General features: G+C 40.3%; 1 protein-coding gene across 1 annotated transcript in view; it reads left to right on the top strand.

The window, feature by feature from the left end:
* Positions 1-17540, top strand: part of LOC121736040 — a 37377-nt gene extending 19837 nt beyond the window's left edge. The window contains exons 2-7 of the mRNA XM_042127084.1: positions 10412-10585; positions 12229-12333; positions 12910-13140; positions 13303-13514; positions 14576-14663; positions 16329-17540. Of these exons, the coding sequence (XP_041983018.1) occupies positions 10439-10585; positions 12229-12333; positions 12910-13140; positions 13303-13514; positions 14576-14663; positions 16329-16574 (1029 nt within the window). The 5' untranslated portion in view covers positions 10412-10438 and the 3' untranslated portion in view covers positions 16575-17540. The remainder of the gene's footprint in view (positions 1-10411; positions 10586-12228; positions 12334-12909; positions 13141-13302; positions 13515-14575; positions 14664-16328) is intronic.
* The last annotated feature ends 391 nt before the right edge of the window (positions 17541-17931 follow it).

Here is a 17931-nt window from a genome sequence, read left to right as displayed (position 1 = left end):
CCGCGCCAACAACTGTATCGACCTTTTTCACTAATTTAACGAGTCTTATGGTCCTCCGTTGCGCAACGAGTGGCGTAATTTGATTTTTGAAAGTGTGTATCGCAAGGTGGACCGCCGTACTAACTGCGGCGGCCACGAGAAAACTCGGCGTCTTAGCGACTCTCTGCCAATTAACCCGAAACCGCCGCTTGCAAAAACATAACATAAAATTAATTTTAGGTTGTAAATAATCGGTTGGCTTATCCCATTTTGTAGGCATTTGACAGCCGTCATTAAAATGTGCAATCAATAGTAATTCGCAGGCCGATAGTCATCGATGTCAAAGGCGCTATAAAGTTGTGCTCTCTCGTGACTGGCGACACAAACGCACGTAAATATAGTCATTAATCATTACAGCCATCGCCAGGTACTCGCTGTTCGTTCATAGTGCTGATGATCGTTACACACTGGTCGCTCCAAAATCTGTACATCTCTTTAGGCCGTGCGCTCATTGCGATACAGTCGCAATACTGTCGCATATTTGCATCGATACAGTCGCGATGCAGTCGCTAGCTGTGTGTCCTGTATGGCATTGCAAATGCGACTAATGCGCGTTAGTATTGATGCAGACGTGCGTTTCACAAACGCGCGACTGCATCGCTACTAAAAGTCGCAGTGGGCGAAGGCCCTAAGGATGTACGATGATATTATTACAGTGTGATGTAAAAATTTCCAATTACACAGATACGCGAAGACCGTTTCCATTGGGGTAACGAAAAATGAAAATTATTATCGCTGTTGTACACTAAATTACTTTAAAATAGTACTGTAGCTATTATTTAGTATTTTAATGGGAAGGAAATCGGTACAAATGTTAGCTCCACCATAAATTATATTCAGTGTTAATAATTAAGCACCTCAGTATTTGTTCATTTCCGTCGTTTATACATTACACGGTTTCAGTATAATTAAAAGTGAACGCTAGCAACTGCAAAAATACAACCGACTTATAACCGTTATTGGTTGTTGCTCAAACTTAGTTAAATATTATGTGCAAGTTGCAACTAGTTCATATAGTCAGGGTTGGCACACGTGAAATTTTTAACCGACCGCATGAAAGTTTTTGCAAATAAAGACGACCTCCGTGGCTCAGTTGGTGGGTTGTTGGTAGCTCAAGCCGGGGGTCGCGGGTTCGAATCCCGCAGACGGAACAAAAAGTTTTTCAAAAAGTTCCTGGGTGTTGGATGTGTATTAAATATGTGTATCATATAATAAAAGTCTTAAATATATGTATAGTATAAAAGTATTAAATATATTTCCGTTGTCTGGTACCTGTAACACAAGTCTTAGTACTTAGCACGGGGCCAGACTGACGTGGTGTGAAACGTCCATAGATATCATAATTTAAGCGATTTAAAATTTCCGAGATTTAAAATAAACAGCTAGTCGTTTACCTTTATCGCTTCAAGTTTATTTTGACTTCATCCTTTATTTAAATCCTTTTTTTTTTATTAAAATTTAAAATATTATCATAAAAATTCATTCTGTAGCTTAAAAATCTGAGCAGCTACTGTACAAATGAATCATTAAAATAACGTTATTTTAAGACTGAATCGACTTAAAGCATTCAAAAAAATCCTCTTTTCCGATTTGTAGGTCCAAATAACTGATTGATTAAAAAAAACGTTGACGTGCTCAACCCTGGCGACCCAGCCCCGGCGTCAAGGCCGCGTGAATGTAGTTTTTACTCCGGCACAATTCGCCCCAACGCGTATTATACGCTATGTTGTACTCACTAGTTGCCTCACACCATACTGTATAATTACTTAAAGGAAACAATAATTACATTTTAAATGTTCGTTAAGCTCGAAATTAGTTTTATTTTTTGTGTAAGTAATTAATGGTTTAATTTGTGAAAATGTTTAATATTGTTTTAATGATACGTACATATTGATTTAAATACAACATAAAATATTTAAAACATAAAATATAATATGTCACCTACGCCAGACGGGGTTAAAATATCATGTTGTCACTTGCGTTCCTTGCAAAAAGGAAGGCATTTTATTCTGAAAATGACTAACAACTACAATAATTAATATGATGTCAGTATATAACGCGTATATTATTAAAGCTATGGTTCCCGCGCGGATAAAGTTACTCGTTTGTTAGAATGTATACTAATTGAGTCATTCACACTGTAACGTGAATGTCACGCCTGCTTGCGCGTTATATTTGTTTTCGATTGCATTACACTATGTTTATATAAATTTAAATATTAAGAGAAAAAACTTATAGGTTGTATGAATTTTTGTATTACTTAGTAAGTATAATAGATAAAGGTGAACGCAGATTTATCCACTCAGTTACAATTGCGGCACGAAAATGTGTGATAAAAAAATGCGGCATCTGATGTTAATATTCTCATAAATCGAATATCGTATCGATTAATATGATATTAACAAAGATTGTATGAGAATTGGGGCAAAGATCTGCTGACAGACAACAATCTATTTACAAGTGAAACAACAATAAAATTTATCAATATAAAATATACAAAATCAAAGCTAGCATTATTACGATTTGATTTTGTATCGTTAGGATCAAATTAGAACAGATAATGAGTGTGTTTCTTCAAGTGGCGAGTGTCTGGTCATGCCCCAGTAACCGCTAATGTGGCGGAACCCTCGCCCGCACAGGATCTTGATACATATCCTACATAAAACAATTTAATATACGCGGACTGAATTTGCGTACTATATACATCTTTCTGAATACTATGAATTCAATCTGAGCGTAAAAAGCGCGCTATAATGCTCCCATTTTAAATATCACATTACAGTACGACGAACACACAAATATAAACATGAATTTCATGTTATATTGAGTACTTTTGTTAGTAATATTTACACATGTATATTAGATGTACGTATACAGAATTATGATACTAAATACTATCTTTGAATTGCATAACATACAAAGATTGTTTATTAGATAAGCTAAATTGGAGCAAAATGAGATCATTGATAGTTTTTGTGTGTGTCTTTCAAAACCAGTTTTTGGGTAAAAACTAAAAACTTAGCCCAAAATAGATGAGAAGAGGAGTTAAGTAAATTTTCCACTAACATTACATACGAGTATACAAACAGTAACATTAAAGATAAGTATTGTTTTACTTTTTTAACGTTTCTTATAAAATTAGTAGGAGTTGTGAACACTGATCCATAATGTGTTATAACCGGTATAACTTTATAAGTAAAACAGATAACATAATTATTATTATTATATTTTATTGTAATTTTATTACTACATTGTTCTGATCTAAGATTAAATTTTATGGCGGAAATGTTAAAAAGATCAAGGCTCAATACATTTTTATTTCATAGTTTATATTATGAAATATTATGAACCTTCATGCGTTACATTTTACACACCATATCTGTGCGATCTTTTTAAATAATTTATATTTCCATTTATCTTCTAAAGTATTTTTAAAAATACACGAGTATTCTGTAAAAATTTTTGAGTCAATGTCAATTACTTTAGTGCACCTAAACCAATATTTTGAGGACAGTGGAGTGTTCGTCGAATTTGAAGTTAAAGTATAATATTGACAGTTTTATATCGATCGGGTTGCGACATTTTCGACGTCCGAGCGCTTGGCCAACGCGGCCTCGGGCGATTTGACTCACTCGCGAGGAAAAACTGACAACCCTGTCTCATACAGCTGACTCAGTTACAGGAAAACTAATATGTTGTATCACATAGCGCACCCATGCGTATTCAACGATCTTTACAAGTTGAACACAAAATTGACACTCACAACAGGCTAGCCCAATATTGGATATTACCATTAACTCAGCAGTTGAAATTTTCATTAATGCTCTGTAATTAGTAAGGAAAGAAGAACCTTTGTTGAAAAAGACTTAAAACCAATCGCTCGGGTTTGTCGCAGCCGCTATTGTGAAACTAAAACAAGCGACGATTATGGTCAGGATTAGACATGAAACCGATAATTTTCAAGGCGACGATCCAAATTGTTTGCTGCCAAAAACGAGCGTTACACAAGAACTATAATATGGCGATATTTCAAAACCACATCGTTACATATTAGGATATTAGTCAAATTTAGCTCTAACTGGCGGTCTAGATACACGCGCGCCGGTCCGTGACTCCACCCTGCCTCGTCTCGCTTCGTGAGGCATCAAACAAGGGAGAAGCTAAATCTCGTCTATGCTTTCCTAGGTCTGTGGAAATTGCATATCGCCTGGCATCAATGAAGCAGAAGTTAAACCATAACACTGTCTTTCTCAATTAGTAGATATCTTTCTTCGCAGTCAGTTAAGAAGTTTTAAGTTGGACTTATTAATTTACTTATAATATATGAAAAATTGCAAGTCAAAAAGGTCACAGTTTTTTTTCAAACTACATATTAACATTGACCTAAAATTAAGCAGTCAGCAGTAAGTATAACTGTGGTATAACATTGTCAGGTAGCAGCGGGTTAACTCGGCGGAGAGGTCGTCGGGTCGGACTGTTGTAACAGTTTAATTACGGTTAAAATTAAATTTCCGCGCTCTTTCGCCGCCGCGGTGCGCTTAATTTGATTAAAGATTTATGACGACAGTATTGCTACATGTTTTAACATTAGACGTGGACATTCTTGAGATATCGTTTTGCTGGATTTGGGTATTATAACTAATAATTGTAACACAGCATAACATCATAATTATAGACTGTTGTCTGTAATTCCATGTTTCACGCCACGTGGAAAGTAGATGACATTGCAGATTTGATGAAAACCTCAAGTCATGGCGAACAAATTACGATATTTGACAATTCGTTTTTTTTTTATTGTTTGACACTGACAGACGATTAAATGTAGTTTTTTTTTTCTCTCTGGATAGTCTAGGAAACTTTTTTCTATTGTTATTAATGAATGTGTAGCTATCTTCTAATAAGGCTAATATAGAAAAATGATAATGTTAAATCCCTGTATTAACTAAATATTTATAATAATTTTTGCATGCTTCAAAAGCAGAGTGTTTGATACTGTATATAACTATAAGATCTTTGTAAACAACATTCTTTGCAAATAAATGATGATTATGGATTATGGATTATCTTCCTATTATAATTTGTGATTTATAATAGATTTAGAGCCAGCGCACAATCCTAAAATCGTTTAGTTTCTATGATAAGCGTGATAATTCAACGTTGATAAAGACAAATCCTCCATCGATTGGAAGATCTTCCTTTGAGGCTTACGAGCTATCTAAATCTCACAACGTACATTGTCTTAATAATATTTACCCGATCAGCTAAGCTACTAAAATTATTATATTAGTGAACAATTTTAAACCATCAATTCGCTTTAAAAGTGACAAGCCATTAAAACAGATTAAGTGCAGAAGTGTTTGGAACATTATTAAATTGTCAAATAAATAATAACGGAGGTTTTGATAATAGTAATAAATCACACTTCGGCACGGTTCGGCCGTCAGTGCGATCGATTCGTGACGGCGTGGGCGGCCGCTCGTGTGATGAGAGCTAAATAACGGCTGAATTGCGTTACATCAGCCACGTTACTATCCTTGGGTTTAGACTCTAGGTAATAACTTTTAGTATGTTACGATATTTTAAAGGCCACAAGTCTCATAATATCGACTATAGATCCGAACCTAAAATTGAATTTGTGGCAAGCGGTACGTCGTAGAATGTAAAATGTAAAGACTTCCATTTATCCATCCAATGACAACGCTTAAGCGCCCTCTTTATGTTTTAATTCCAAGTTTCTGGCAATTTTTACATAGTATAGTCCAAATAAACCAAGTTAATCTAATGTAGAGTCCCAAAAGCACCATCTCATTCTCGGTAACGTTTCCAAAATCACTTGTGTTCCCAAGCAAGTTGTTAGTCCTCACTTGAAAGTTTAAGGTGTAAGAGCCGGTAGGTACACATAAACACGATACGACGTCGTGTCGTACCACGTAGAAATTCAAAGATCGTGAGTTTCTACGTCGCGACGTCGTGCCGTATATCGTGTCACGTCACGATGTCGCGTCGTAGTTTTTTACATTGTTCGTCGTAGATTCCCACGACACGACGTCGCATCGTGAAACGACGCCGCGTCGTGGTACGACACGACCTCGTATCGTGTTTTTGTGTCCCGGCCCTTAGCTGTTAAAGTGTGAATCGCCGGGGATTATCGCTCGAGATGACAGTCAGACAGTTGCGACAGTTTGACGCCTGTCATTATACTTTCGTCACTGACAAATGACAGATAATTGAGTGTCGCCGTCATTTTCACAAATTTTTAGTGAATTTCATCAGACACGTAGCTCTGAGGTGAGCGTTACTACAGATCATTAAACGACTGTGCTAAGTCCCGACGGTTGGCCAACACTTGCTAGTGAAAGAAATACAAAATCATCAAAACCTCTATGATGGCAAGAGACCCGACGGCTTAACATTAGTTCCATGGAAAAGTGGGAGGTGCTTGGTGTGGGACGCAACATGTGTCGACACACTGGCGGCCTCCTATTTACATGGAACTTCAGTGACGGCTGGTGCGGCGGCGTCCGAAGCGCAAACGCGTAAGCGGCGAAAATATGTATCTTTAAGCCGTGACTACATATTTTTGCCGCTTGCGTTTGAAACGTTAGGCCCGTGGGGGGATGATATGAAATAGTTTTTCAATCTTATATCATCCCGCCTCATAGATCGCACAGGTGACCAGAGGGCTGGAGCATATTTTGGCCAGCGATTAAGCCTGGCCTTACAGCGGGGCAATGTGGCTAGTATTCTGGGCACTCTCCCTAAAGGCAGCAGTCTGGATGACAACCTTTTTTATATTTAAACTGTTCTCTTTTTACGCTAGTTTTTATTGTAATTTAGTTTTATTGTTTTAGTTTAATAAAGATATATTTCAAAACCTCTTTCATCTAACTCTGATGCCATTTTTGACAAGAGATATATAGGTGTACCAGAATCTGATGGCAAAAGTGAGAAATTAAATTGACTCTAGCAATACCGAGGTAATTGGAATAAAACATTTTGATCCTTTTTTTCCTTATAGCGGCTGATTCTGTGTGTGAAACATGCAAATATAAAAATTTATGCAATGATCAAGGATATTTTTTGAAAATCTGCCGTCAAAATTTGCCATCAGATTCTGGTAGACCTATATATTCTTTTACTTTTCATTTTTATACACACAATGGATAAACCTGCATGTGATCTGTATTATGTTTGCTATCAACATCATTCCAACAAGTGCAGTCACGTTTTCAGTACTTAGCATTGTTTGCAGTCTTCAGGTAAATTTCCACCAATAAATCTTGCTAATATTATAAATGCGATTAATCTGTATGTCCGTTACCTCTTCACGCCCAAACCGCTGAAATGATTTTTTTTATTTGGCATCGATCTACTTTGAGTCCTGGGAAAGGACATAGGATACTTTTTGTCCCGACTCTCGGAAAAAATACAGAGTTTGCGGGCGTCATTTAGTTATACAATATTTTTAATTGTATATTATACATAGGCAATTGGTTTGTATGGGGGTCGCGCGACCGCAGATCGTGTTTGTATGTATAGCTGCTTATATACACAGGGCCAAATGTCGGTTATGTAGTTCAATGTTCTCAACAGACATACAAAAGTGTTTTTATGTACAACCGAAGATATCTATTGTTCTTAGGGTGATGTATGTTTGTCGTGCTACATGGCTGTATCTCAAGGAGTCGATGTATTGTCTCTATAGTATCTGACGTCTTCAAGGATCTTAAATTAATGTCAACGGCTTGTTTAAAACTAATGACATGTTAATCGCCGCTACATTTTATTCATGTACAGACTTTTAAAGAGACCATCTAGTTCTTCACTACTTCCTGATAAGGCTATCCACCAATTAACTTGACAGATCAAGTATGGAGAATCTGTGAAAAAAGTTGTGAATAGCCTATTAGGCACTTTATCACTTATCAGAAAGTGGTGAAATAGTTAGTATCTCAAATTTTAAACCTTATAAAGAAGATAAAAGCCCAGTAATGTAATTATGATTTCTTCGATAAAAATGTCTTTGGGCGATGGTAATTACTTCTAAGTTTTATATAAACGTTAACTGTGGATGATATAAATCACGTCATATCTATCTATCTATAATATATAAAACTCAAAGGTGACTGACTGACATGGTGACGGATCGGGCTGAAATTTTGCATGCAGGTAGATGTTTTGACGAAGGCATCCGCTAAGAAATAATTTTGATAAATTCCCACCCCAAGGGGTTAAAATAGGGGATGAAAGTTTGTATATAATAATACTTCTTAACGCGAGCGAAGCCGCGGGCAAAAGCTCGTTATTTTATAAAAGAGAAGGCTTGTTATTCGATTTTGACAAACCACTAGCATTATTAACGGCCAGACTTGGCACAAATGTGCCTTTGTGAAGATACGTAACAAAGATACAATTATAAATAGATCTATTTATACAATACAATAACAATCGGATAATTATTTTATTACGTAGCTATAAAAAGTGTTTGTTATAAGATGTCAGGTTTTGTCGTCAACCAGAGGGTTTTCCTCAATGTTAGGAAATTCCTTGCTTTATTTTACTCGCCCTGATTATATCTATTGCTCTATTATAATATTTATTAAAGAGTGTTGACAAAAAAATTCAAACTCAGATGATTTCACCAAGTATATTGGTCAGAAAAAAATGAGATACTTACCTACCTATAATAATTTCAATGTCAAAATAGCTGCAAACAATGCAATATCTATTATTAATATTTGTAGATACCTATTATTATATTTTAAATAATCGGCCAAGTGCGAGTCGGACTCGCGCATGAAGGGTTCCGTACCGATAAACAGGAAAAATAGCCGAAAAATTGTGTTTTTGTATGGGAGCCCCCCTTAATTTTTTATTTTATTTTAATATTATTCTTAAATATTTAAGTAGGCTTATAATTAAGGCCTTTGTGAAAATATCAAGTGCCTACCTGTTGCCATTATTGATATCGAGCAAAAAAGGCCAAAAAAATCACGTTTGTTGTATGGGAGCCCCCTTAAAATAATAATTTTATTTTGTTTTTAGTATTTGTTGTTATAGCGGCCACAGATATACATAATCTGTGAAAATTTTAGAACCCTAGCTATAGCGGTTCTTGAGATACAGCCTGGAGACATACAGACGGACAGACAGACATCGAAATCTCATGAATAGGGTCCCGTTTTCACCCTTTGGGTACGGAACCCTAAAAAAGAGTCATTTCATAATAATACAGAATAACTAATATAATAATGAGTAATCACAATATTTCAAAACGAATCTTAAGTGTTTGATTTAATCAGAAACAGATGTCACCTTGGTTTTTATTAATAGCATCGATTAGCGTACAATTAAATAAGAACTGAAAAAGTAATCAATTTGAATAGTTTCTGACATCAGATCAATAAAATCAACATAAAATGTCGATCTCACCCCACGCACAACCTTGACCCGTCAGCTACCTCAGTGACTTATTTAAAATATGCATATTTATGTAATAAAAGCGGTCGAGAAGGAGGTGAACGACTTATTAAGACATAGACACAAGAGTAGGATTTGCATACAAAACTGTAACATCCACCTAGCGCCATCTGCCGGTGAGCAGATGAATCAACGAAATACACCGTTATCGAGATTGAAATTGGGGTGGTAAAAAATGATTTATAATTTAAAAAAGTTGAAGTTTAGAAAATCTCCTTAGTATTTAGTGGGAAGAAACTTAGATTTAAATTACGTTAGAGATCATTAATAATTCTCTGGTGTTCAGGTTCCGAGTATTTTTTAGAATACACACGGGTAGGTACATGTTGCTACTAAGCAAGTCATTAGGTCAAAATTATTTTTGATAATTTGTACTTCATAGCACATTGTAATTTCCCCAACATAACATAAACACAGTAATACCAATAGCTGCAAGCCTGGTGGAGCGTGACAGCGGCGTCATACAATATGTAGTAACAGCTCAGTAACGTTACCACACCGCGCTGCGCTTGCGCAAGCGCACCCGAGATGAATGCGTAATGTGCACGCAGCAGCTAGAACAGCGCACACAAGCAGTCGCCAAGAACCCCAATCATTTTGCTTTAAAAACTTGCTGAGACTTCTGTAGCACCGCAAAATCAACGAGCTCGTAAAATTGTTAAAACAGTCGAAATTCTGCCATGAGAACTTGATATGTTCAAACAAACCTAAGCACCAAACTCATTACAACTGTTATACGCAAACACGCCCATCACTAACACACCTACAGTTTTCAATAACTTTAAGTTACAGCATTTTTTTCTAAGCTCTCGTAACTTCTGCACCTATACAAACGTCTGTAAAATTCAGCCTTCATGAATTATGCCTTATATTCAATATCCCTCTTCCACAGATAAACGAGGAGTAACAAGACACAGCCATGAGCAGAACCAGGAGTTTGGCTTACCTCGGGGCAGTGCTATCGCTGCTGGCGCTCGCCGCCGCCGCCCCCGCCCCCGAGGCCTCCCCTGCAGACGACAGCAAGCCCGAAATCATCGAGATCATCGCCCCAGCCGCTAATGCACAGGTAAACAATCAGATAACAACTAGAACTTAAGATGTCAATAAAAAACTTGAGACTAGAAACTTGAACTTGAAAAACGCCATCTATTGACGCCCAGGAATACTTACTATCAACGCCCTCTGCCCCTAACATGCAGGTACTAATAAAAAGTGTCGAGGTCAAATCAAGGTCAGATATCGTTCTGTCTAGCCTTCAGATTTACGCCGAACGCGCGATAAGGAACTTCGTTCCAAAATTAAATAGTTATCTACACCGATTTGGTGGTGCTGTCGGTTTTGACATCACACCAAACACCAACTACGTAAAGTTGGATGTCAAAATTTGTGATTACGAGGTGAATTAAATTAATATAATCTTAGAGATGAACCAATAAACCATTTGAATCTCCTCGTGTAACCCACACCGGGGCGCAGCACCTGTCCTCAATGCTAACGGCACACGTTACTCAATGTCAATTAACATACACGAATTAATTATACAAACACACACACTTACATAACGCGGATTCCGATGCACGCGCCAAATTATTTTGTGGAATTCGAGTCCAAATTATGCAAGAGCTCATAAAAAATACCAAACATTTGATGTAAACTTAAAAGAATAAATCTCGCGGGTGGACTCATTGTGAAGTGATTTTAAATTCGCTGTGAAATCTGTTTATGTAAACGATAACCATCAAGATTCAAGATGCTTAAGTCCAAGGTTGGTCGTGAATCGTGATTATGGTATCGCGTGTCCCCTCTGTGGGCACGTGGCCTCTGTGGTGAACAATCTGACCTGTCGTGGGAAACTCAACCGTGTCACTAACACTCCCAAATTAATACATCCCAAAACATTCTTGACAGTTCAATACATTTCGCACAACCTCACAGGGCGTTATCAAAATAAACTAAATACTGAACAAAAGGTGTTAAATACTCCGGATGTTATTGTTTAAAATTCTCACGATTGTTTTAACGATAACGTTTAAATAATAAGATATAAAGATCTGTAACAAGACGTAAAAGACAGGCTTTTCAACCTTTACGTCCTAACATACCTAACGTATAGAGCTCCTAATTCGACAAAATAGGAAACAATCTTCAGCCTGCCTAGCATACGCCAACGAGATATCTCACTGTCGAGATAATTAAAAACTACTCGTCTCATAATGTCAAATTCTCGACATTATCTCGACAAAACTCTATAAAATGTGTTATTTCGATGATAGATCTACGCGAGAAAAAATGTTTGTCATGCTAGGGTCAATAGAGATAAAGAGACAAACCATCAAACATCGAGAAAACATGTAGAGTGAGTATATCTCATTGGCGTATGCTAGGCTCCTTTGTGGAAAATAAAACTAGACTTTCAATAATGACGAGATACTTAGGTTGCTGAAAGATTCTCACAAAGTTTTTAGCTGCAAGATTCCGCATACCGAGACACTGAGTGTCGAAACACACTATGCCGAATTTCTGCGGCGGAAATTCCGCATGATTACGTCAGCAATGTAAAACGCAATATAACACAACGGAATTTCGGCATGGTGTGCCATCGGTAATTTAAAATACATTGCAGGCGGATCCAAGCCGAACTTCCGCCGCGGAAATTCGGCATAGTGTATTTAGACACTGACTGATCCATGACGTGTTGGTTGTTTTCAGGAGACGCTAGCTACTCTGAACCTGGGCGCGCCGGGCTCGGAGCTCAGCGAACGTAACAAGCGCACCATCGGCATTCTGCGGCAGCTCTTCCCCTCTCTCACACAGGTAAAGCCTCCATCCCGCATGCCTACTACTGTATATAAGAAATTCATCGGTCAAAATTATGCCTGACTTAAAAAATGTTTCTTTTCTCACCTCCGAGCGGAAAAAGTCTACTTTCTTCCCGCTGCGCTTAACGATGTTGCCGTTTTCCGCCCCCGTTGATGAGAAAAATAGTATACGCACTATGGGCAGTAAATAAGAAAGCCTCAGATAACATGTGATCTGAGACTTTTCTTATTTTCCTGCCCTAGGTGCGTTAGTGCGTAATTTACTATTTCCTTTTGAAAACCTGCTGAAACCCAGTGACGAGTAGCAATCAAAATATTGCAGCACTATTTTCCGTCAAATGTACCCAACGAGTATCCTCACACAATAGAGAAGAACTCCGCTGGTTCATGTCGAGGTTATAAAAACTTTGCATGACACCGACGACAGTACATTCGATTATGTAATCGGCCGGCAATTGACTGTTATATTCGCTCCGTGTGTATTTAACCGCTTGTAAGGTTTTCCAGCTCGATCTGTTCGGATCCCTCCCGTCTCGTCGGCAGACGAACGTAAAGAGCGCGTATGTTCTAGATGATCGATAAGAAGGTACAAGAGTTGACGAGCTTCGTTCTTCGGACGTTCGGACCGCTTTTCATTCGCGCCTTCCTAGGCGGCAACCGCAGCAATGGCGGGAACACCAACGGCGGAACCGTCGACCTCGAGGACGACGACGACGATGATGACGACGACGACGACGAGGCGACCACAACCACTACCACCGACGCGCCGGAACGCCGCCGTCGGGCGCTGTACTACCTGCCGGTATGACAGTCCGTACCGCACCCAGCCTGCCAGGGACGGCAGCGCGCGCGCAGACCGCAACCATCTTCACGTCAGCCATCGTCACCCTAACACCCCCACGTCCATCCCATCTTCATCGCGCTCTCGCCCATGCCCCGTACTGACCCTCGGGCTCGGTTTCAGGAGGCGATCGTCGACGAGAACCAGCTGCTGTCGGGCGCGGAGTCGCAGCAGGCGGAGGTGCGAGTGGCTTTCGGGGGCGACCAGCCTGCAGCCGACCAGGCGGCCGCCGCCCAGGCTTCAGACCAGCAGACCGCCGCTCAGACCAACTCCGCCTCCATCGACGAGATAACGCTCGACGACGCGGACGACACAGAAGAAAACCGAAACAAGAGGTGAGATCAAACGATCGATATCCCACGACCTGAGCATTTTGTGGTACACTTTACGGAAAAACTATCACGCCTTTCTGCTTTAACATAGTAATTTTTATTCATATACTAGCTGTCCCGGCAAACGTTTCTTTGCCATATAAAGTATTTCGGCCGTATTATTTTATTGAAGTGACTAAATAAGTATGTCACCATGGCAACGTCGCACAAACAATGGCCGCCGTCAGTCTCGAGTTGTAATAATTTACTATTATATATTCAACAAATGCACTTATCAATATAAAAGTACCCAGGAGCCGATTCTCAGACCCATTGAATATGCATATAAAATTTGGTAAAAATCAGTAAAGCCGTTTCGGAGGAGTACGCGGCCTAACATTGTGACACGAGAGTTTTATATTCATATTATATAGATGTGTTATCATCAGTCAGTCAAGGTGTGACGACGCGAGCTCTCACAAAGCTTGGCTTTTAGCTAGTCATATTGAGTCATAAATACCATCGGGATCTAGTTGACCACTCTCAGTTCACTTGTATTCGTGCCACAGCGTGTCATGCTATAGGGTCGCTGTTTTACTCCCAGCAATTGAGATCGGTTGGCAAACGAGCCCCGTCAATAGCACCAATAGTCGGGCTTGAGTAACACGCCGAGAGCGAATGTTGCGTTTTTGCGCGCTCTTTAATTCGCACGCCACGGTATTGTCTGTTTTTATCGGCAATTTACAATACGTGTTTAATCAATTATGCAAGCTGTGTGAAATTAAAGTTCGTTAAGCCCGATTCTGCGAAGCCCATGATCTTTTAACCCGCTCGTATTTGATGGCTTACCTCGACGTTGCGAAATGAAAAAGCGTCGCTGCTAATTCAATATCCGACATACCTATTTTATTTACTATCGTGTATTTGTAGTAGGTTTCAGTAATTTTCAATATCAATAAGATTGCAATCATTCCTATTTAGACTTCTCTCTTCGAATGTTTTTGAAAGCAGATGTTTTAATATCAAAATGTTTTTAGAATAATGTAGTTGGACTTATTTTAATCTGTTGCCGTTATCAATTCCAGATTCTTGAACTTCGGCGGCTCAGCCGGCGCGGACGGCAGCGGTGGTAGCGGCGGCGGCTCTGGCAACTTCCTGTTCGACGTCGTCAGGGTGAGTCACTTTGTATACCTTTAAAGGTTCTCTGTCATTTAATATACTATCTTTCTCTTTTCTTCATTTCTTGAATGAGACCCTTTAACACTATTCTTATCCTCAGTGATATAGATACAGTTATGTACAACCCATTTTTCCATAATTCTATCTTATATCACATCACTGTAGATAGGGACATCTGAAAATCTGATCACATTCAGAGCCAGCTTTTAATAACTTTCCTGGAAAAGCTAATCTTCGTACCGAATTACCGATCCACGAAGTCTCTGAGATATTTTAGATTAGTATACACCAGTGTTTTTCAAAAGTTTCTGTAGGGGGGTTGCCAAAGCTGAAAAGGATTATTTTATTTAAAAAAATAAAGATTAAGGATGCAATTTAACAGAAGGAAATCTTCAAAAATACATACATCATAAAAAAAGCCAATATTTTGTCTTGTCAGGGGGGTCGCGTCAGAACTAAGTTTGAAAAACACTGGTATATATAATGTATATTCTTCATTGATAGCTTCATCTTTTTTAGTGAGGCTTCGCCCTTCCTCGTAGACCAAGTACCGTACCTAAGTAGATATCTAATTTATCACTTTGCGACACACTCAACTTGCCGATTAGCAACAGCATTTCAGCAGGAACAACTAAATTTATATAGCTAGTAATATCAGTAAGTCCGCCGACTATTAGCTGGTTGTCAGTAAGTCTACCGAGCTACTTACACGGCTCCCAAAGTGGATCTTGGCCTCCGACACGAGTTGGTGCCCCTTGTTGGGGTGTTGTACGAGTTGCGGGTTAGCCTGGCGAGATATAGGGTGTTGTGTTGAGCGGGGGATGTTGCAGCGGCCGGTGGAGGCAATGGCGCGAGCGGCCGGCGGCGCGTTCCGACTGTTCGCCGGCACCGACTCCCTCAACCTCGGCCTCACCGCCTCCCACTCCGCTACCCTGGACCCCAGCCAAGTACTCGTTCCGTCTAGATTGTTCTAGATCGATGGACATGAACCGTCCGTTCATAGCCTCGTACGCGCTTTGGAATACATTGTTTTGAAATTGAACTTTATCTCGTATTTTTTCAAGACTATCGCTTAGACCAGGGCGCGTACGCTGGTATGATGTGTTCACCTAGGTAGACGCTGTCACTCGTAGATATTGTCGTTGTCCGGAAATGTAGCAAGTTTGGTCCCATCTGGTAGTTGAAGCTGTAGTGTTACCAGCAGTTGCAGTCGTTTGAGCTTCTAACCATAGTACTGTCGTTGTTCCTAATAACTTCACTCTTATCACATAACTTCCTTCTTTACTCACGCACCACTAACATTAACATTAAGCCTTGTTACTCGAGTAGTTAAGTAACGTAGTTTGGAGCAATATTCTAGTATAGTTAGGTAATAGTCGTTAATTACGTTTATATTACTTCAGCGAGCTTTCTCTCTATCGAGTTTGCATTTCATTTTAAAGTCATATTTAATATAATTGAGTTTTATCGATTCGGTTCTAAAATTAATGTACATTTAATTGCTCGTATTTCAGTAAGTATTCTGCGTCGCTTACGTATTTAGAACCCGCCTCTCTGTATGCCCTCGTGTATCTGACGCTCGGTAATCCGAGCCGTTAGAACTACCGAGGGTCTCCAGTGTAAGAGCGACCACTGACCCGTTACTTTTTCCGTGTGCAGCTGGTGGCCGGGTCGTCGTCGGGCTCGTCCGGCGCCGGAGCCGCGGCTGGAGCGGCGGCCGGCGGCGAGGAGGAGGCGGGCAAGGGCGACAACCTGACGGAGGGCGTGCCCGGCCCCATCACCCGCCTGTTCATCATCGCCAACCGCGGGATCGCCAACCTCATCCAGGACCTCATCCTGCGCATCGCGCAGACCTCCGAGCGGATAGTCAACTTCAAGGCACGCCTCATCACCTCCATCATCTAAGGAGTCGGGCGATCGTAGCTCGCGCTTCCGTTATGCGATCAGACGCGCGTCGCTCGCGTGACGGGACCGCGGCCGGGGAGCCGTTAGACGAGGAAGTCGGTCGGGCGGGGCTCCCCGCGCGACTCGCGCCGAGTTTGGTCTAACTCCGCGCGAGTTCCGATACCTCAGGGCGCCGCTCGCCGGCCCGAACGAGAGCGCTTTTCCTCCGCGCACCGGCTCCGAACCGTGTGTTGATTAACCACTCGTAATAAACTCCCGGGTGAGCAGCCGAAACCTAATCTGCTCTCTAACCTGGTCGATCCCGCTTGGCGGTTCAAAGTATCTCCGTAGAAATTCCTCATGTCGTGTTGCATTCGGCTGCTCGGTCGCGAGCGTTACGTTCACTTATACTTTTTACGTATACTTTATTTTCCCACTCGACGTCGCGGAGGACAAAACGTTCCAGTTCAAAGTTAGTTCCATGCATTTCAATGCTAAGCCCATCTGATATTTATTGTTCACCGACATGGTCCCAGTTCGTGTACATTACCCATCAGCCGTGTACAGTGTTGTGTCATCTTTTTATATTTTTATACGGAAACCTGTAACATAACGTCTGGGCGGCCGCTCGGCCCGGCAGCGGCCGCTTAGGGTGTCGCGGCGCCGTGCGGGGCGCTGCGGGCCGTTGCCTGTATTTATTGTGAGCCGCGCTACCCGCGCGGCGCGGCGCCATCGTGCGTGCCGGTGCGCCGCCGTGCGCGACCGTGCGCCGGGCCGCGCCGCCGCCGGCCGCTCGCCGTGATTTTGCTGTGATCGCGATGCGTCGCGTCGACTCCTAGTGTCTCTAGTGTACTGTGTAATGTAAGTAGGTAAGGGCGGTGGATCCGTCTTGCTCAAGCTATTTTTATGTGACAATCTTGATTCGTTTTTATGTTTGTAAATATGTATAATAGCGGAATTTTATGTAAAATAAACAATTAGTTACCAGGTGTGTTTTTATCTTTGCCCTCCTCTTTGCAGCTGCGAGGCAGGTTTAGGTCCCGGGTTCCTCCTGCGGTGTCCTGAGACCACCCGGGGGTATGTCTACAGTCTAGGAAAACTCATATTATGATTGGAAATAAAACTTTAATTATGATCAACTGTAGATTTATTTGGCCACACATGCATTTACATAAACTATAATTATGAAACAATTAATATTACGAGTATGTTTCAAATTATTATTCGTAGTTTCAAATAATATTTTCCGTATTACGTAACACAACTTGATTAAAATAATAAAAGACAAAATTTTGCTTCATAAGATAACCTTGAATTTTAAAATACGGTTACTAAGTACTACGTATTAGAGGCGGATTTAAATATCTTTTACCAATTG

This window comes from Aricia agestis, chromosome 18 (genome assembly GCF_905147365.1).
Source record: "Aricia agestis chromosome 18, ilAriAges1.1, whole genome shotgun sequence".
Classification (NCBI taxonomy): Eukaryota; Metazoa; Arthropoda; class Insecta; order Lepidoptera; family Lycaenidae; genus Aricia; species Aricia agestis.
This window is presented reverse-complemented; position numbering and strand designations above follow the sequence as displayed.